Consider the following 22252-nt stretch of genomic DNA (forward strand, 5'->3'; position numbering starts at 1 on the left):
CAAAGGGTTAACTCCCAGGTTGGCCAACAAAAAAAGCATCATGCCTGCAGCACTCTAGACTATGTTACATGAATTATAACTTTTAAAGAATCACTATAATGATTTATTGGTGGTAAAATGCTGAGCACCTTTCACAACTCATTCCAGGTGTACTAAAACTTTCAGTGTACCTAAAAATTCCTGCACATTCATCCTGTTTGGCAGCTCCAGTGTTTCAGATGACTGTGCAGCGGTGACTGGGTTACTTCCTGTGTTCACTGCAAAATCATGTTGTGCCGCGTCCTTCCTGCTCTAAAAACAGACTGGTGAAGATGTTAATGCCGACTGGAGGGTGACATTGATACACATTGACAGGGAAACAGGGTGAAGCCTGTGTGTGTGTGTGTGAGTGTGAGTGTGTTCATGTCTTTATGTGTTACCTCTGTGTATGATAAAAATGTTTCTGCATGAGTGAGTATCATCTTCGTACACCAGTTTCTGTGTTTATATGTGTGCAGAGGCAGATGCACCTGTGTGCACATCTTTGGGTGTGCAGCTGCGTGTGTGTGAGTGTGAGCGTGTGAGATAATCTATAATTAAATTCCTGAGTTTAATGGGATTATCTTTGGGAGACAAGCAGCACAACGTCCTTGACATCCATGCCTCCGGTTAGCCACGGGTGAGCGACCGATAGAGACACATACACAGAGAGGGAGAGGAAGATGAAGAGGAGGTGAGAGAGAAGAGAGGAAACCAAGAGGCAGCAAGAGAGAGGAGAAGCACAAAAAACAGCGAGGATCAATCAAAGTGCAAAGAAATGCTTGTGAAGTTAAACAGAGAAGCCATGAAAGGGAAGTGGTCATGGAGAAGTGCTTCGCATTGTAATTATCTTATTTTCTGCTGCGTTACCACTGAAGGTCAACTGGCCTTTTCTACAGACAGCACATCGCAACCAGCCAGGACACACTGTAACAAATTCCTATAAAAATAAAGCCTAACTGTAACAATAATGTACAGTTTTTGAAACACTGTAAATCCTAATACTCTTTGGACGCAAACTCTAACAATAAGTGATAGTAAAGTAATGCTAGCATTCTGGAAAACACATGCCACTCAGCAGAAATCTACACTGTAAAAAACTGCTGTAAAAATGTGGCAATTCTAACAGTTATGTATAGGTTCTTAAAAACACAGTTAAAGACTAAATCTTGATGCTTTTTGAGCCAATATTACATTGCAAACCTCAAATTCTACTGCAAAATACTCTAAAAAATTAACGGTAATATGATGTTGAAGTAATTTATGGTATTAATGCTGTAAAGAAACAGTAGGATGCTGGTAACTACAGTTGCCAGTAGTTTGCTGTGACTTTACAGGAAACTTTGTTACAGTGCAGTCTAAACAAACACCTAATTAACACATAAATAGAATGTTGTTATTACTTTCTCTTTACCTTTCACATTTTTCCAGTGATTTCAAAACTTATGTCTATCATTGTCCAGGCTAAATATGAAAATAAATCACTTGAGAAACTCACAAGATGAGATCTTTATTTGAGTTTTATGTCCTACAAAACACCAGACGCTATATTTGATGCTATCAAGAAATAAAATATGTAATATGTTTTGAAATTAAAACCACTGATTAATTAATAGAGTCAATAACAGCAAGTAAGCCTGACCAAAACCTAATGCTTAACTGTTTTTTCCCCCTGAAGAATCAAGTTTAAGGGGGACTCCAGTATTTTTCAGCCTGGACCCGAGTTTTGCACGTTTTTTGTATCTGAGTGACTCTTGGGAGCAACAGTTTTTCATTTGTCTGATACTGAGAGAGAGCTGCAGCTGGCAGCAGCCGTTGTCAAATATTACCGCTTGGCCAGTGATTTCGGCATCAGACACTGATACCAAAAGCCACCTGTTGCAGCACCATGACAGCCAGTGTCAGCGCCAGTTTATAATGGGTCAGACTGCATCATTTATGGCAGTATGATAAGCCGCCAGTCAGCCGGACAGCACCTGTCGCAGCAGTATGATGCGCCACTGAACGGCGACATTTAGAAACACTGCAGGTAATGCTGGAAAGTCCTATAGCGCAGGTGTGAAGGGCAGGGTGGGTCCAAAAACCCCTGGACTTTCACCCTCGAGTCCTCTGTTTGCTTCCCGTATGAATGTTAATCCGAACCAGTGATGTTTTTTTTCCAAACATAATCACATGCTTTTGTTGCACAACAAAGTAAACATATACACAATTTTATACTGATGTAAGTTTATTTTGAAAAATACCATACGCTCCTAATGAGCAAAATCTGTACATTTCCTGTGAAAGCGGCAGGGTATTTTTTAAAAGATGCAATGCATTTACCCCTTTGAAACCTGAATCAACATCAGCTGTCTTGTGCAGCTTTCAGAGCATTTTTACAAGCATCAAAACCTGCACAAACTCGTTAAAAATTCTTCTTTTAAAAATGTGAAGAAAAAAAAACGCTTTGTGCATTTTGGCAAGAAATGTTATAAGAAAATGTTATGAAAAAGAGAGAAATGCTGGATGCTGGAAGACGGTGGATCCCAGAAACCTGAGTTATTCCACAGCAGACACAGCGTTGTTCGGTATGGCAATATGTCATCTCTGCAGTTTTTTAGAGCATTCAGCTGCAGGTTCGTCCTCATGCTGGTGTTATGGAGACGTCTGAAGTAGATGATGAGGAGCAGAGCACACTGGGGACAGAGCTAACAGCAAAAAAAAAGTCATGTCACGGCCCTTAGGTGTTAAAGCATCTAAAATTACTCCTTACTGAGAGCAATACAGTAACCCTTTAAAACACCAAAAGTCTGTGCTTCATCTCCCTCTGGTGGTCACTGAGAAAAGATTTTTTTTTTGTCAGTAGTCCTCAATAGACACTGAGTTTGGAGTTATCACAGCCTGTGATATGTCAATGATTTGCAGCAACATAGTTTGTGACAGTGCACCTAATTGTGACAGTGCACCATATGCCACATATGGTTTCAAAAAAGATGTCATAAAGTGGAAAATAGTAAAAAATGACAAATTCCAAGGCAAAAGCCCAGAATGACACCCAGAAATAATACAATGCATGTTTTTTGTTTGTTTTTATAATTTGAGAGTTGTGGGATCAAAAATTGCAGTTGTAATGGGTTTCAACTGAGCTTTTTTTTTCTTTTTTTTTTTTTTTTTTTTTACATTTATCAGTATGAATGTAACAATTTTGTTCACATAGTGTCTTTTAGACTTATTGGAGCTGAGCTAATAATAATAATAAAACAAAAATATAGCACAAAAAGTATCAGTCACAGGAAATAACCTAAAAATTATCGCCAAAATTAAAGAAAAAAGATCAAGAGATGATTTTAATAATGCTCTTTTTCTGTAACCTAATTTTTAATATAAAAGTACACATTTTTCAATATAATTTCTGGACATTTTCCTCTATTTTTTGTTTCTCATCACTTTTTAATATTTTCTTTAGCAATTTGCAGGATATTTTATGCAAAGTTGCTGAATGCCTATTTTTGAAAGAAATCAAAACAATCTTCTCAGGTTTTAAAGCTTGTGAAAGGTGTCGAGACGCAGCACAAAGGGTTAACAACAAAATGTATGCCATGTGCATGGACACAGTCAAAATTATCAAAAAAAAGCGCTATAGAGTCCTTAAGGGTTAAGATAAACACCAATAAATCCAGCGGAACATGAACACACCACCAGTCATATTTCCGGCCGGAGGGAGTTTACGGGGAAGCACTTGAACGCAGCACAACGTTACACTCCAGCGGCGGAGAGGAGAAAAGGTAGTAACGCCAGCTGTCACTCTGTTTAACTGTGATTTACGGACTAAAAACACTGAAATATCAGCAGAGAAACAGCACTACACTTAAAACGACTCTTTATTTTGTAAAATATTTGCCTGTTAGCCCGCTAAAAGCTAACTATGCTAACCGGCAGCTGTCAAAACAAACGATTTCCTTTAGCTAACTGTGCTAGCTGTGCTGTTAAATCGCTACAGAAAAGTTTCCGGTTTTGTTAAACCAGAGCAACTATGTGTAAGTCTGTGAGTCTGCACTCGTGTAGCCCATTTAAAAGTGTCGTTTTGTTTGTTGTATTCATTTTAAACTAGTTTAAAACAGGCCATTTTGTTATGGGTGGGGGTCCGGCGGATGTAACTTCAAGTTAGCTGCCGACTAAACGCAGCTAGCTAAGCTAGGAGTAAACTTTTCAACATTTAGATAACTTTAACTGCTTTTAAACGCAGTAAACAAGTTATAACTTCATTCGTTAATAACTTTGATTTTGTACAAACGCGCATTTTGACGAGCTAACCTGCTTTAAAGACAATAACTAGGATTTTGTGTGTTATTTTCCACTTTTTTCTACGCGGAAGTGACTTAAAAAGCAGCAACGAATCAGTGAGATTAGACTGATATTTTATTACGTATAGCTTAAAATCTTTCATTTAAATAATTTTAAGTCGTCTGTGTTTGGTTGATGAACTACAAAAAATCCCACGTGATGTTTGAACTATGAAAACGCAGCAATAGGAGGAAACAAACAGCAAAGTACCTCACAGAAAATTGATCCATTCAAATTGACAATTGACATCATGTTTATTTCATCATTATATGTTTACTTAAAGGACTAAACGTTTGCTTTCATTGGATACCGGGAATATACACTTTCTGTTTTCATTGTCAGTGCTTTAAGGTTAATTATCTGTCAAGTGTGCATTCATTATCATCGTTAATTCTTAATTCTGTTGATCAATTAATCATTTATTTAATTGATTAATTTCATACATAAGGCTACATTTGGTTATATGTACATATATACATACATACAAAAAAATCTGGTCAGTTTTATTCTGTTCAGCTAGTTTTATTTTTATTTTTATTTTTTATTTTTATATTTATTTATTTTATATAATAACTCAATACTACAAATATTTTTAAGAAGCATAAAGTGTATGTAATTAAATTTTTAAAAAGTAAAGAGTCACACATATTGCAGTCTGTTAATCAAATAAGACAAAAAAAGAATGTAATCCTAGTTTTTAAAAAATGACCTGAGCTGCAACTAATGGATAGTGTCTCTAATATTAATTAATCAATCAGTGGATTTATTTATTATGAACTGCAGATTGTATAAAATGTCAGAAAACTGTGAAAAATCCAATAATCCAAAACCCAAAGATAAACATGATAAGCAGATAGTGAAAGTAGCAAGTTTTCTCACATTTGAGGTACTGAAAATGTTGAAAATTTTAACATTTTATATACTTGTGAGGATATGGGGTATTGTGTTTGGTTTGGTGTTTTTGCCAAACTGATTTAACACATGATCTTTTCAGTAGTCATCTTCTGGTGACTTGTGGGTCCCATAAAAATAATCTGTTGCTGCATCTCCAAAACAGCACCAACTTGATGCTCATAACAGCATGCAGAAGACACAACAGTGCATTTAAAAAATGTAGTTGCTAATAATCTCTGCATTTTTCCAGAATTGTCTGCATGTGTTTTGTGAAATCTCCCAGTAGAATGAATCGTGCAGACATAACTGGTGTCATCGTCCCAACAGATGACCAGTTAACTTGTCCCTGACTCATCAGAGTTCAGCTGAGTGCTGCCTCTGCCAAAAGGCCCAAACAAAGAGCCAGTGATGAAGTGGCAGCCCATTCCCCTTTACCATTGTCCCCCTTAATGAAGCGCCAGCCGGGGTGTGTGAGCTGCTCAGCATCTGGGTGGTCACAGGATCTCCAGCCAGTGTTTATTAAACACTGAGTCTCATAGCTACCGCTGCTTCTGTGTCTCACTCTGTCTGCTCACAGATGCTCATGGCATCAGTCAACCTGAAACATACATGCTGACAGCAGCAGGATTTTATCTTTCTGCCCACAGTTGTTAAGTTATTGTCGAAATTAGATCGTTTTAGTGTCCTGCTTTTGGCACCTGCCTTGGTGTGTTATTGCCGTAATCAGATTATTTTATTGATTAACTATTTAAAACATGGTTGGACAACAGTTTTGCCTTTCACAAGATTTTTAATCTTTTGAAACCTGAGCAAATGGTTTGATTTCTTTCAAAAGCATAGGTAAAAATGCAAGGACCATCTCTGCAAGAAATGTCCCACAAATGGCAATAAATTAGTAATAGGTGATGAAGAAAATGACCCAAAATAATTCCCTGAAAATGTAGTTTTATCAAAAAACTATGGAAAGCTGTCTAGAAAATATATTCAAAATCATTCTAATTACAATTATTTTACAGAAAAAAAGACATATTTTCTAGTTTTCTGCACTTTTTGGATCATTTTCCTTTGTAGCTTGATTTTTTTTTTTAATGACCAATTTGGCAAGACACTTGGCACATTGCAAGAAATTAGTTTAAGGTGACAAGAAAATTACCCCCCAAAAATATGAGTTATTAGAAAATCATCCCTATATATATATATATATATATATATATATATATATATATATATATATATATATATATATATATATATATATATATATATATAATGTTTTTGAAAAAAATTTGAATTATGTTACAAATATAAAAAATATATATATTGTATTAACTCTTAAGGTCATTTAATTGTTTGTTTGTCATGTAGTTGTTTTGCTATTTTTTTTTCCTATTTTCAGGTAATTTTCGTCTAACTTTTACTAATTAAGTTTACATGTTAAGTCCACTGCCTTCTTCTATAGGGCTGCTGTTTAAAATTGTAGTATTTCATTTGTCTAGATATGGAACTGAAAAATCACAAAACTTTGCATATATGAAGCTGTTTATTGTTGGTGTTTTGATATTGGTCAAGGATTTTCAATGACAAACATTTTTTTTTACATTTTACAGAGAGAAATTTAAAAGTTTAGATGTGTTTTTGAATAAGTGAGTTATATGACGCATATAGACATGATTGAAATTGAAAAACTTAATGGTTTAGTCACTGTGTGGGCAGCGTTTGTCTGTAATCTGTTCAAGTCTTAACTTCAGAAGTTGTTGCAGTGATCTTGTCACTAACCAAAGACTCCCTCTGTCTCACATTTTTCGCTCTTCTCCTCTTTATGTCCTCCTCCTCAGATGCAGACTATAAAGTGTGTGGTGGTGGGTGACGGAGCAGTAGGAAAGACTTGCCTGCTCATCTCCTACACCACCAACAAGTTTCCCTCTGAATACGTCCCCACGGTGAGTCACTTTGTTGACAAAAACACAACAACTGACACTCAAGGCGACACAAACGTACAGCAGCGAGGTTTTCCTCTCTCCGCTCTGAACAATCACTGCCTCTGTGGCTCTTTCCTGTCACACAGGAAGTGATGCTTGTTTACAGTTTGTTTGGATTAAACAGACATAAAAGGACAGTTGCTTACATGAGCAGTGATATGTCACCAAAACAAATTAAAGAAGGAAAGACATCACAATACGGACACTTCTGTATTAACAGTGTGCACATAGTTTTTCCACCTCGATGACAGATTATCACTGACATTGCAGGTGCGCTCACTTTTGGTTTTACCTTCAGATAAAACCTATTTATCTAACTTACATGACTGATGGGAGTGATTGTCAATAATACAAAAGAACGTAAAGTAGCGCTAATGTGTGTTGACGTGTGGGGTGAGAAAAACATAATTTGGGCCCTATTAAGTCATGGAAAAGTTTTGAAATTTTGTCCATGATGACGTGTGGGAACCGTGAACATTTCCCCAGAATGATGAACGATTTCTTTAATGTTACATCAAACCTGCACTTTGTGTTTTTGACATGCTCTGTTGGAATGCATGCATTCTTGAAACGCAGCAGAAAAAAATATGTTGCATTTTTGTATGCTGGTGATGGTGAAACTTCAAGTATCTGTACCATTTGAGTAGATTCTTAGGATTGCAGCCTTCTGTGTGTGTTTGTGTGTGTGTGTGTGTGTGGTTGCTTATTTTTATGTAACTGCAAGTTAGAGTATTTGAGATTCTTTGGAGTTTTTCTCTGTAAATTCTCGTTAGATTTTTTTAACCGTGTCCTGCTGAAGCAGCACGATGAGGAAGCGGCCTCTGCAGATATAAGATGTGGGCCACGCTAACACTTCAGCTTGACCGATTTGCAAACTCTGACTTTTTTGGTTTCTGACAGTCAGAAAACAGCTGACTGACTGTTGACAGGCAGCACTGTCCTACTGGAAATATCTTAAAACCTCCCTAATTGATGGGCAGCTGCACTGAATGCTGACTGCAATTTGTTGAGTAATTCCCTACTGCTTTCTATCAGGACCCCCTCTCTCTCTCCCTCCCCTCTCTCCCTCCCTCTCCCTCTCTCCCTCCTCCCCTCTCCCCCTCCCCCCCTTTCTCTCTCTCTCGCTGCTGTCAGTGGTCAGCACAGTTTGATCAGAGGTTTGCAGAACCAACAGTGCTGACTCAACTTGATCTTCCTCTTCCTGTCTGTCTGCCCCCCCATCCTCATATTTAACCATTTGCTTTGAATATTTCAGTAGCATCTTAACACCAAAATATGTTGCTCCTCTTCTGCGTATAGATAGTTGGGTATGTATTTGACCACCTACTGTCAGAATTAGGCAAAAATATGATATCACTCTTTGTGTCCTTTTATGATAATGTTAATATAGAGATATTTAAGAAAAATGTAACTCAAAGACAATATGGCAATACTCTGACGATAAACAAATATCTTTCATGTCAGTGTAAATCATTTTGGCTCAATATTCTGAAAATAGAGTCATAATAATTTGTGAATAACATTTAGTAGTCTGAGAATAATCCTTAGACAGTATTTTGAGAATTAAGTTGCAGATTTGTTTGTTGTGAAAATAAATAATATTTTCAGAATAAAGTTGGGATATTTTGAGAATAAAGTGGCGGTATTCGGAGAATAGATGTAATATTTTCAGAATAAAGTTGGGATATTTTGAGAATAAAGTGGAGGTTTTTGGAGAATAGATGTAATATTTTCAGAATAAAGTTGGGATATTTTGAGAATAAAGTGGCGGTATTCGGAGAATAGTAATATTTGTTGTAGTATTTTAAGAATAGAGTCAAAGTATTTTCAGAATACAGGCACTGTTATTTGAGAATAAAGGTGTGTTATGGAAACAAAGTGGTATTATAATGCCAGTTAAGTTGTAGTGTTATGAGAATATGGTCGCATTTGAGAAAAAAATTAGAATATTTATTTCAAGTTGTAACAAAAGTTATGTAATGTTGTTATTATCATGGTTTTAAGCTTTAATGCAATCAAACCATGACATTTTATTCTCCAAGTATAAAAAAATACAACTTAATTATCCTAATAAGACTTTTTATTTATTTACAGTATTTCCTTATACTCTGACATAGTTTGAAACAACTGTGAAGTTCAACCATATAATTAAACTAAGGATTACATACCTCCCACTCATCCAGGCTGCTTAACAGTTGGGTGAGTCAGAAACCTTTATGTAATTTTTTATTGTTTGTTGTCCCATTGTTTGTGAACTTTATTGTTTTTATTGCCTACGCAGCTTTCTGTGCCTTCAAGTAATAATTGATTATTTGATTTATTATCACAAAGCCCTCATATGTCACGTTATACCTGGAATTTGCTTGAAATTATAATATTTTAAGCATGATTTTGCAGACTCTGATCGCCCACTGCTTCCTCTCTTCACTTCAAGAATGAAATCAATCACGGCAAACATGCAGCAAACTTTCTGTTTCGTCTTCACTTTGTTATGTTTGTGTTGATCATTTCTACATCAGTGCTGCATCTTATTGAGCTGCTTCCTGTCAGTCAGCTGACAGCCACAAAAAATAAGAAGAAAAATCTGGAGAGAGGAAGTCTCCTCCAGGAAATAATCCCTCATAAATATGTCACCTTATCAAGACCTTAGTGTCACATCCATAACATTTTATCTGGAGCGTCTTTGTTAGGGAGTTCAGTTCAAGCTGATGTTTGGATCTCTATTAGATCTGAATACAGCTTGTGTTGCAGAATGAACGAGCAATTACAGAGAATAATAAAGTTATTGTAATAGTAAATTGCACAATCTCTAACTGGCCATTTCTCCATGTAGCTCCATGTGTCTGCGGCTCTTTCCCACAGTAACCAGTGTGCTGTCATCAGACTGTTTCTAGCAGCTTCTGCAGTCTGAGCTCTGTCCAAACACATCATCATCACAAACCTGTATATGCTCGTGTGTGTGTGTCTCTATGTGTTGATATGTGTGTGTGAACAATGAGCCAGTGTGTGTGTGTGTGTGTGTGTGTGTGTGTGTGTGTGTGTGTGTGTGTGTGTGTGTGTGTGTGTGTGTGTGTGTGTGTGTGCGTGCGTGCGTGCGTGCGTGCGTGTGTGTGGTTTGTATTTCATTGAAATAGTCCGTGTGTGTCTCCATGGATCATGCCTCAACAAATCACTCAGTGTTTCTGTTTCAACTTACACTGTGTGTGTGTGTGTGCGCGCGCGTGCATGTGTGCGTGCGTGTGTGTTTATCAGGTTGTCATAATACTAGCATTGTAATTATTGACACAATGCTAGCATAAATAATCATACTGCATACCTCTTTTTGTGTGGCTTTATATTTTTATTCGGTCTGCAGCTATTCCCGTCTTTGTAGCATCTTTGCCATCTATATGCAGTTAACATAGTTTCATGTGTTTTCTTCTATTGCAAGTTTAGCAGAAACTGTTTACATGCCTAAATATGCTTGTTTAAATTTGCATTGTATTTGGCCGGAGTTTTTTTGTGTTATGTTTTAGTTTTATATTCTGTTTTTCTTTTATTTTTGTTGTGGAAAAATTATTTTTGCCAAAGTTTTATTCATTTTTTTGGTTAAAATCAACATAAATTTGATTCTTTCAGTTAGGAATGCAGCTAACGATATTTTTTTTATTTGTTGATTAATCTGACTAATGTATTGATAATTCGAAAGATTATTATTTTTATCACTGGATTGACGTAAGAATTAATTCAAAAATAAATACTTTTTTCTAATTAATACTTCAATTCAATAATTTACCCCAAAACAATGAAAATAGGGGCTTTAAAAAAATAATCCAATTTATATCACTGCTGTGTTTTATAATAATAATAACATTAATTTATTATTATTATTATTTTAGACCCTATTTGTCATGTGCCTAATCAGAAAAATACTAGAACTCAAAATCATTGCTGTGACACATACTGTATATTAATTTAATCATAGTGTATCATAGCAGCCCTTTTGCTTTAACTGGAGAATCAGTGGGTTATTTTTTCTCAAGTACTGGACTAAAATCTTATATGGTTTTGACATGGACTTATTTCATCACTGGAGTAATTTATAATCACTGGCAGATGTATTTTTTTGCATCAGTGTGGAGCAGAGAAAGTAAATGTAACAATTTACAGTCTGTAACAGAAATCACACAATGTGACGACAGACTGTAAAGTTAGGTGTCATATGGTGTAACGTTAATGGCGGCACAGAAAGTTTAAGTAACGTTACTAAACAGAAACGCACTTCTTGTGTTGATAATCTTAGTATATCATGCTTTCATGAGGACAGAAAGTAAACAGGGAGGTGCTGACTCATTAATGTCCTGACAAAAGCGCTACAGGATGCTTTCGCTTCTCCTGAGCTTTACTTTCAGTACAGGTAGTTTTGATACCAGGTGCTACAGATATATTTTAATTAGTACTGAAAACATATTGAGGTTTGACGCAGCCTTAATGTAGGAGATATCCTGCAACAAGCATTTCCAGTCACCTGCTGTGAGCCTGCCTGTTTAAATAAAGACTAAACAGACGCAGGAGTAAACCTATGAATCCATGTTTGTAATACTTGCTGTGGCTTCCTCTCCTGCAGGCTACATCCTGCAGTTTATCTGGAACCTGTCTGAGCATATGGAGCTTCATTAAAAAGGAACCGTGTCTGCAGGCAGCGCCGGCAGGTTGACGTGTTGAAGCTGTGCCGTGTACTCAAGCATGGCACAGCGGCTATAAAACACTCCCTGTTTCAGCTCATTGCCACAGTCACAGAGCTGAGGTTAGCAGGCATGTTGGGACCGTGCTGCTTGTTATCGCACTTAGCAGCAGCCCGAAGGTACGACAGTGATGAAACAGGAGGTAGACGAGCTGACAGAGAGACTGTTCACCTGAACGGCAGAAAAACAAAACTCCCTTTAATGCAAGCACTCAGCTTGTTTCTGTCGGTTTCACATGATTTAAAGTTGCACTGTTTCTCTAAGACCTTGTTTCGACTAAGCAGCCAGGAGTCAACTGAGTTTGTAACACTTTAGAACGATTATTTTTGGGTTTCCATTGTCAAAAGTTGTGAAAAAAAACAATAGACTTTATTAAGCCTCTATCAGGGTACCAAGCACACTGATCCAAATTTAAAGCATGGAGCAAAAAACAGGCCATTGATTGGTTGAGTCAAGTCAATTTTATTCATAAAGCCCAAAATCACAAACCTTTTCCACAGCAGTTTGTTCCTTAGCTTTTGTGTTGTTTAGCAGGTTAGAGGAATATAGCTAATTTGGAAGATCAATAAAGTACCCAAATAATGAGTCCTAAATCCCAATAATTCGTTCATTTTAGCACCTGTGGTTCCCTTGTCTTAAAGTCATTGGATTTTTTAAATGGGTTTTTTGTAAGAAATAAGGTCTGTGGTTAACACAAGCTGAAGAGACTTTCGCATTTTTTGTTTTACGACATAAAATACATCAGTAAACTTTGACATTTTTAAGTGTCTTGATGGATGCTAACGAGTGTCTAAATGACACCACAGAACATCATTATGCCGAACACAGCTTCAGAGCTTCGTAGCGGTGGTGATGCGACTGTAGTGTAGTTTGTTTCAGTCTTAACATTAGTTGTTGACTTCTAGCAATGCATATAGGCTTAAAAAATCCTGGAAGTTTTTAGAAGATTATCTTGCTCTGTTTACCACAGAGCTTATTTTCTGCAATAATCCAAAATGCAATGGAAAAAATCCCAACTTTTTTACAAGGGAACCAGGGTGATGTTAACTTCCAGGAAAATACCACCCCCGGGCCACTCGGTAACACACAATTCTCAATATAATTATCATATTTATGTAGTTAAAAATGCCCACTTTGTTGCTTTCCCAGCTTAAGATTCTGCCTTGTTTACGCGAAAAACTAAGAGGAAACTAAGGGGAAACTTCCTCCTAAAATCACTGAAAGGCCTGCAATGATGTGAAACCTTCTCTGTATGATGTGTGTGCTCTTGTTCGTCTGCCAGTTTGAGTTTCAGACTTTGACAGGGACGACATTTTTGGAAAGTGAAGACATTTTTTGTCTAGTCTTCACTTCATAAAAAGAGCTTTTTGGTTTTAGAAGGAAATGTGAGGAATGTTTTATGGCAGCTGGGGTCCTTACAAATATAGTACAGTGTGTGTGTGTGTGTGTGTGTGTGTGTGTGTGTGTGTGTGTGCATGCGTGTCTTTTGTTGGACACTCACATGCCTTTTAAGGATGACAAGTATACTTCCTGTTTTGTTTTTAAAGAATGTCTGAGATCATATGGCTCTTTCACATGTGTACTTCCTGTCTTTGTGCTCCCCCTCTGTCTTCCTCCCTCACCCTTCATTCCTCACGCCTCTCACTTCTTCCTCAGGTTTTTGATAACTATGCAGTGACAGTGATGATCGGCGGGGAGCCGTACACTTTGGGACTGTTTGACACTGCAGGTAAAAAAGTTTGCATGTGGTAAAAATACTGTGTATGTTAATGTTGGTATTGTAAGGAGCAGCAATAACAACAACAACAGAAGTATTTTTTATTTCATATTTATATAGAGACAAGTATACTATGCAGCATACTACAGCATTTATAGCCTAATATAATTTGAAATGCTGATCCCTAGCTGGGCCTTTAAAAACAAATACATGACTCAACAACTACATAAAATACTGTACAAACACGATTTGACACAATTTGAAACACCAGCTATAATACAAAACAATTAACATCATAAACACAAATCAGTTTCCATTAACCCTCAAATTGTGCAAATTAAAACTGCGTATGTATAGTACGCAGTAATGGATCACAACAATTAAAAAAAACTCCCATTTATGGCAAAAAAAGCCATATTTTGCACAACTGCAATGACAACACTTTCTGCTTTTACCCTGTACTGTGCATAGGTAGCCAGTTTATAAATAGCTATGCGCTTGTCGGTAGGAACTGGCTCCGCCATGATGCAGCAGACGCTACATGAGGTGTTACTGCATCATATAACTCTTCAAAAGTTGAACGGATCATCTGGATGTTTTGAATCCATTATTTCTCTCTGAAATCGTTGTCTTTCCATTATTGCTTGCATTACACGCCTACATGGCCGTGGATTGGAAATAATGACAGCTAGTGCGGTGGCTGCAAAAGAAGTAAACCTGCTGATATTCTGAACGTCCATCACCATGCTTCTTGGAATGTTATTGCCAGAGAAGAAGTTGCATAACATCACAAAATTTTGCTTTGTCAACTTTTCAAAAATATCGCTGAGGTTTTGCGCAAATCTTTAATGGAAACCCACCTTTCGACAGCTGCCATGACACCATCTGCTATGTTTTTTTACATAGTGTTTGTTGTTGATCACAGTGTTTGTGTGTCTCACCCTGCAGGTCAGGAGGACTACGACAGGCTGCGACCCCTCAGCTACCCTCAGACCGACGTCTTCCTGGTCTGTTTCTCCGTCGTATCGCCTTCCTCTTTTGAGAACGTCAGAGAGAAGGTAAGCTGTGTGGTTGAGTCATTCAGTCAGTGTTTGTCATCTCCGGCCTGAGGTGAAAGGAAACCTGTTGTGCCTTTCCTTGTTTTCTATCTCATGGTGAGATGTTTATATCAAATGTGGCTGAAGGGATTTTTAAAAAATGAGGTAAGCACATGTAAAAGTAATCCCTTGGAGCAAAAATCTCAGGCTTTGGACTGTTTGTCTCTGTTTCCAACTTTTTTTTGTACTTTCTGGTAGGGTGATAAAATTATAACGATATTAATCATGAATAACTTTTCTTTGATTGAAATATAAGACATTTTTTCCAGCCATGTTTTGATGACAACATGAACAGCCAGTGATAATAAGAATATCGCTGCGGCGAACCAAATGCAGTGGATGACTTTGACTGTAGAACAGCTGAGTGTTTGACAGCCACAGCATTTCATTATCGCGGATCAAAGAAAACATGAAAACATGTTCTTGTAGAATCCCAAAATAAAACTCTGAACTTTAAAATTAGCACATTAGGTCCTCTTTAAGGTTATTTTGCTAGATGTTTTAACAACAGTCAATGAAAAGTTTTCCTTAAACAAAATATGAAAACATGCACTTAAGACAAACCTGTAGAAATATTTTCATTCAACAAAGACAAATTCCACTGTGATTTTGATCTTTCCGAGTGTTGAATCCAGACTCTGTTCTCTTAGATGAAACGCCTCATCCTCCTCTGTTCGTGTCTCTTCACAGTGGGTGCCAGAGATTTCACACCACTGCCCGCGGACGCCCTTCCTGCTGGTCGGGACTCAGGTGGATCTGAGAGACGACAGCAACACTCTGGAGAAACTGGCCAAGAACAAACAGCGAGCTCTGACCTGCGAGAGCGGAGAGAAGCTGGCTCGCGAGCTGAAAGCCGTCAAATATGTCGAGTGTTCAGCTCTTACACAGGTACGCAGAGAGAGGCATTTTGAGGTTTTTTTGAGAGAGATGGAAAAAATCATTCATTTGGAGGGAAAAAATAAAAGTATAGCTGCACAGAGTCAGTTCATGGATGTTTATTGTTTATGATACTGAAAAGCTGTTTCATGATAAAATCTTACTCACATCACAAAATGTTAGCAAACATTATTAAAGTGGCATTTGTTTTCAATTTGACAATGGAAATTAATCCTTCAGCTGAAGACTAGTTTGACTTTGAGTAATAATAAATAGTGGGCAGATGTTTATAACTAAAAAATAAAAGTAAGTCACAAAGCTAATAATGACCCCGGTTCAGTGTCATTCAGTACGTTTACATGCACAGTTTAAGCTTAATGAGGCCATTTGATTGGACTACTGTCCTTGTTCCAGTATATAAACACCGGTGGAGAATTGCCACCGTTGGTGGCAATAAGCTTCCTTTCAGCCTGTTACTATATAAAACTATATTATTTACATGGTCTATGACATCGATGGAATCACAACCATAACTGTTTATTTACAATAACTTCAGGGTAAAAAAACCACCACGTCACGTACATATAACAGAACAGCACTGAGTAAACTCTGCCTCGATTAGTTTTAAGCCACCTAAAAAAAAATTCAATAATTTTATGCTATATTTAGAATGTTTTCGCCCTGACCGACGGGGTTTTGAAGCCGTTTTATGAAAAACACCAGACCAACCCTAACTAACCCAAAACCTAACCCTACTATATTTAGGGTTAGGTTTAGTCCAAACATTTTGACTTTTTGGATTGTTCTTTTGAAATTCTACACCGAAAACTTCTTCAAAATACTATACTATGACTTTCTTTGACATTTGGAACGATTATTTTTTTGACCATTTTTTCCAGATACTATTGTATTGTAACATTTTAAATGTTGTCTTTTTTGGAGTATTCTTGTGAAATTCTGCACCAAAAATGTTTACTCTGCTGATCGGTGGAGTTGCTGCTCTACTGCTGCCTCCATCAGCTGTTGTTTTGGCAAATTTGAGAGTTAATTGAAACCTGCCTATTGTCAAATGTTACTTTTTATGATGTGTCACCTTTATGATATTTTGTCTTTTCAGTTTTTATTTTTGTGATCATCATACCTAAAAACTAAAAGAGAAGCAACTAATCAGTGTTTCTTTCTGCCTGTGTCTCTCTCAGAGGGGACTGAAGAACGTGTTCGATGAGGCCATCCTGGCAGCTCTGGAGCCTCCAGACACCAAACCCAAGAAGCGCTGCGTCCTGCTATAGATGCCACAAGAGAAGGACGTGAAGGAGGAGGTGAAGGTGAAGGAGGGGAGAGATGAACCCAGATGGGAGCAAAGGGGAGACAGCAGGGGGGAGGGTGTGGAGGTAGACACATGTTTAAACAGTGCCTTCAGCCGTAGTGACTTAACGGGGGTGTGGCGCTGGAAGAGACGGGCTTTATTTTCATCCTAGATACAAATGTAATATGACTAACACATGTGAGCAACACTTCTCACTAACACGGAACCGGGGTTTAAATTACAGGAGGAGGCGGGTTGAGCAATAGAGAGGGTTGCACCTCAGACGCCTTAAAGATACAAACAGTGGATGGAGTCACGGTTACAAACTGCCAACCACCTTCTGAAAATAATGACATTTCTTAAAAGATCTCCGCTCGAGTCACAAGTTCTCGAGATTGAGAGTTTTTGTTGGTCTATAAACAGTTTTCAGACTGTAACCTGACTTCATCCATTCTAAGAGATTCAGATCACTTTGTGCAGAATTAGAGTTTCAGAAGAGCTTTACTGACTTCTGCTTCGCAGTCTAAAAGACAACACACGCGCACACGCATGTGGAGGCAGCAGTTAACACCCTGAAACCCGGATGGACATCAGTTTTCTTGTGCTGCGTTTAGATGCTTTTCACAAGCATTTAAAACTTGAGCAAATTAGATTGATTTCTTTGGAAAAAGGCAATCAAGAATTTGGCATGAAATGTCCTGGAAAGAATTGAGAATCATTTTTTTTAAAAATATCAAATAACTAGGAAAAAAATATCAAGAAAACTCCATTTACAATTAGATATTTGAAATTAGTTACAGGAAAAAATAGATTATTTATAGATAGTTTTTGTTTTATTTTAGCACTTTTTTCAGGTCTTTTCCTTTTTCTTTTTGTTTTTTACCTCTTCTTTTTTTTTGCTAATATCAGGTATTTTTCTTGTGTAGGTTTCTCATTTCTTGCTTATTTTTGGGCCATTTCTTGTTAAGTTGCTCATTGCCTTCCTTCCATTTTTTAAAAAAATGTATCAAGCCACTTTGCTCAAAGGGTGAATGATGGCAACGTGCATTTTTGTAGTAATCTAACAACATGAGCGATAATCAAATTCGCAAACTTGATATCGCTTTTTTATTACGTTATTCCAAAGTTAAAGCTTCAAGTTAAAACATAAATAGGTTTGGATTCACAAGAAACATTTCCTCCAGACATCTGGCAACATGACAAACAGGGAATAATCACCAAATTCGGAGTCACGGGGTTTCCACCTGACGACAGAAACAACGTTAATAATGTTAATGTTCAAAAATGCTGCAGTCGAATCACACATATTTGCACACAATAATACTTTCTATTGTCATTGTGAAGTTTGCAGAAGTCCTTTCTCTGCAGTTACGCTGCCTTTTCTGTCCTGTCGTCTCACTGTGGACATCCTGAAGCAAACACTCAAACTCCCTGGAGAGTTTTTAAATTTCAAACCTCTTAAAAACTGCATACCACCTAATATAAAAGTGTAACATATTGAACTTAAACATCAGTAAATCAATATGACATTCATTTTTGGCGGCTCCAGAGCTGCATGTCCTGTTGTGAGCCAGTCGGTAAAATTTTGATCACTTTATGACACAAAACGGGAAAAAAACAAACAGAGCAACAGCTCTCAGATTTTCAGCTGAGGAAGGTGACTGACAACCCAGAATTAGGTACATAAAACATGTGGACTTACTGGGTTGGTTACTGGTTTACAGTAGTTTAACCCATGAGTCACAGGTAATGGGACACGCGGACAATGCTTCGGTCCTTCTGGGAAATCGTACTGTTAAAACAGTAAAAGTGGCTTTTTGTTGCACTAAAAAACTGCAAACGCCTTAATTGTACTGCAGCATCAAAACCACACTTCACCTCATTTATTCAATTATTTGTGTGTGTATTGAAACTTGATTTAGTCGACTGTAAATGCTTTAAAGGGGCAGTCCAACCCAAAATAAAAAAAAACAAACCTATTTTCCCTTTTACCTGTAGTGCTATTTAGCAATCTGAGTTGCCGATGCAAGTTTGTAAATATGTACAAATTATTTGTAGTTTTAGAGAATATATATATTATTTCCAATAAACTTTGTGCACAAAACATATCATAAAGGAGGATTCAAACTAACTTTGCTTTGAGAGGATGTGAGAAATGCAGATAGAAATAATCAGGTAATCGATGCACTGTGCTCTGCTCTTTGTGTATTCCTCTGCTTTTTTGTCCTTTGCTAATCATATGCTTGAATAATAATTTCCAGTTAAATAATAATTTGTTATTTTAATGACCAGGTGAAAAAAAGTGGATAATACAGTTAAACAATAAATAAAGTAGAAAAAAAAACATTAAATAAAAATAAATAAATAGATAAAAATGTTAGGCCCCGGTAGCATGTTGGATTTTACAATTCTCTTGCAACAGATATTTGCAGAGAAAACTATGTTTTTTTTGGAAAATAAAATTTCATCCTTGAAATTAAAGTGAGTGCTTGAAAATGTACTTGAAAGTCCTTGAATCTGACCTACTCGTCTGTACGAACGCTGCGTTATATTGGAGAGAAGGCAGACATCTCTACAGCCGATATCTCCAACACTCGGCAACTCACACCAGAACTATCTAGACTGATAAAAAGCACTACAGGTCAAAGAAAATGTGTGTTTTTGATTTTAGGGTGAACTGTCCGTTTAAAATATCTCTATTTTTATTCAATAACAGTTCTGCATTATTGCTCAAAACCAGTCAAATCCGAAAAAGTCATATTTTCAGATCCACACGGAGCAAACTTCAGGGGCGACGCCTCAAGTTAAGACTGTGTGAAATGCTCGTTTTTCCGCCTTAAATCTGTTAATTCAAGTTTTATAGGAAATTTTATATTTTAAAATTCACTAACGGCAAACAGCTTTCCTTCTTCTTCACACTGCTTCCTAATATTTGTGACCAACAGTCTGATTTTCAGACTAAACCTGTTGATTATTAATCTAAACTTTGATGCCTAATGCTGTTTATAGCAGACGTGACTTAACATTTCACTCCTCCGCGCGTCGTCTGCTCCTGCTTCGCTCTCTCTCTGGCCTGAACCTCAAGTGCTCGATTGGTGTGTTAGCACCTCCTGGAGGCCTTAAAGGGGAATACTTCTCAGTTTAAAGCTTGGACTGTGATCTCACTTTGACCAGCAGCAGACTCATTGCTGCTTTTGGACATCAAATCTCACTTGAACGCAGAAATAAGAAAACTTGAACTTATAACGTCAACAGTTAAACCTTGATGTCGTAAAGCAGCAGATGTGTTCGGGGGGTCGAAGGAATAACGATTAAAATCAATAAACTGAGAATATTCCCCATATAATGAACTAAAATTCCACTTTGCTTTTTTTAATGGCAGTTTATTCTGATAATGTATGGATGATTACAAGTATTATATATTTCTTTGCTGTTTATTGTTTCTTGGGGAACATTATTTTAGCAGTTTTTCGGACACTTGATTTTTGTTTTTTCTTTTTAGATATTTTACTTGACGGTTGGGTGCCAACGGTTTGAGAGAGTGTCACAAACTAAACAATCCTCATAATAAGCTTCTAATGGCAGAAAAACAACAACAGTACAGTAACAGCTGAAGCAATAATTACAGACGTGGGAAACTCTGTATGGAAAGATGAATGTTGGAACTGGTGGGTGTTTGGAAATAATAAAAACAGAACTTGAATGTTGTTTCACTTTGACTTGATATTATTTTCTTATTTTTTCTTCCTCTGCGCCGCTTTCCCCCCCTTTTTTAAAATGCACTTTTCTGACGGTTTAATTTTTTAAAAATTGCAATACTTTTTGAATTATTTTTTAATTTTAAAAAACATCTGAAATTATCTTGAAATTAATATGAAAAATATCTTACATTTTGTAGTCTTTTAAATGTAATGGTAAAATATCAAAATTTTTAAAATCCTTTTTTTTTTTTGGATAGAAATTACTACAATATGCAGTTACTCCAATTTGCAATTATTTTAAATTAAAGAGTCTTTTATTTGATGAGTTATGCATATGTCAGCTCCTACTAATAAACTCAATAAAAGCTGTTAATCAGATTATTAGATCCGATATTTTTTACCTTCTTAGAATTACCTTCGAATGAGTGCACAGCCAGTCTCCTATTATTTTAACCCCATTTGTCTGTTTAGGTATTTATAAAAATATAAAATTGTTTTTATGCCACATCTTAATTGATACTCTTCATATATATTAAATTCATTTTTCAAAAAATTTGAATCTTTGAAGCCTTTGCAGAACAATGTCACTGAGAACTTATAGTAATTTTTGGGGACTTTTTCTTTTCTTTATGCCTTTTTGAAGGTTTCATTCTTGTGTCTAATTGGTTGTTCCTTGTCTGAGCATTGTATATTAATTTAAAAAATATAAGTCAGCATAATTACTAAAACAATTATATACTATAAGTTCAATAAATAAAATATAAATGTTAGTTGAAATACCACATTTTAAAAGACAGCCTCAGCTACTCCATCTTTGTGTTAATGGCAAAAAAAATTATATACCTGATTATAATCAATAATTTAAAACTGTAAAATTACACTTGTGGCACATTTTCCATTCAGTCTGTTTTCTGTTATGTTGGAGCAGCAGTGCCCTGCTGTGAACACCAGGGGGCGCTGTGTCCCTGGTTTTAGCGCGGCCTCAGTACAGTATGTAAATGACCCGGGTTCATTTTGATTGGCAGACTAAAATGGATCCTTCAGACCGACGTGGCACGGAGGCTCCGAGCTGCTCGATCCTTTGTCTGACTGACGGCAGCAACACAAAAAACAAGACAAAAAAACTGTTAACTGTTTATTCATACCTGTGGCTCTTTAACCCATTTTACCCATCATCCCTCTGTCTTCTTCTCAGCGTCTTGGGTTTGAGGTTTGAGATTTGAGTCAGCCTCATTGTTCACTTCAACATGTTCACTGGCCTCTTTTCTGAACTCGTCTCTGCGTCGTGTGTTCATTTGGGAACATGTCTGTGGTACGGTTTCTCAAAAGTAAATAATCTGCCAGGTGACCCAAAAGTGTCGGCACTGAAGTAAAGAAATAAGGAGCTTTGGTTCCATTTAACAACCTTAAAATACATTTCTACAACAGAGTGACCCTCAAAGTAAACAAAACGACTGTAACATTTGACTTTATTTTCTGTAAATCCCCACTATTGTGGTCTAAAACACTGGTTTCCAACTGGTGGTTCGCAGTCCAGAAGTGGGTCGTGTGTCTGAATGGACTCGTGAGACACTTGTGAGAAAGTGGCTGTCTGAGTTTTGTTTTAGTCTGTTTTGT

At 36.8% G+C, this 22252-nt stretch overlaps 1 protein-coding gene across 1 annotated transcript; it reads left to right on the forward strand.

The window, feature by feature from the left end:
- The first annotated feature begins 3682 nt into the window (after positions 1-3682).
- Positions 3683-20637, forward strand: LOC121957557 (cell division control protein 42 homolog). Its single transcript, XM_042506186.2, has 6 exons — positions 3683-3782; positions 7071-7175; positions 13595-13667; positions 14604-14713; positions 15443-15640; positions 16828-20637. The coding sequence occupies exons 2-6, from the start codon at positions 7071-7073 to the stop codon at positions 16915-16917; spliced, it is 576 nt and encodes a 191-aa protein (XP_042362120.1). The 5' UTR covers positions 3683-3782; the 3' UTR covers positions 16918-20637.
- The last annotated feature ends 1615 nt before the right edge of the window (positions 20638-22252 follow it).

The sequence above is a fragment of the Plectropomus leopardus genome, chromosome 17 (assembly GCF_026936395.1).
Source record: "Plectropomus leopardus strain MGB_pleo_1.0 chromosome 17, ASM2693639v1, whole genome shotgun sequence".
In the NCBI taxonomy this organism is placed as follows: Eukaryota; Metazoa; Chordata; class Actinopteri; order Perciformes; family Serranidae; genus Plectropomus; species Plectropomus leopardus.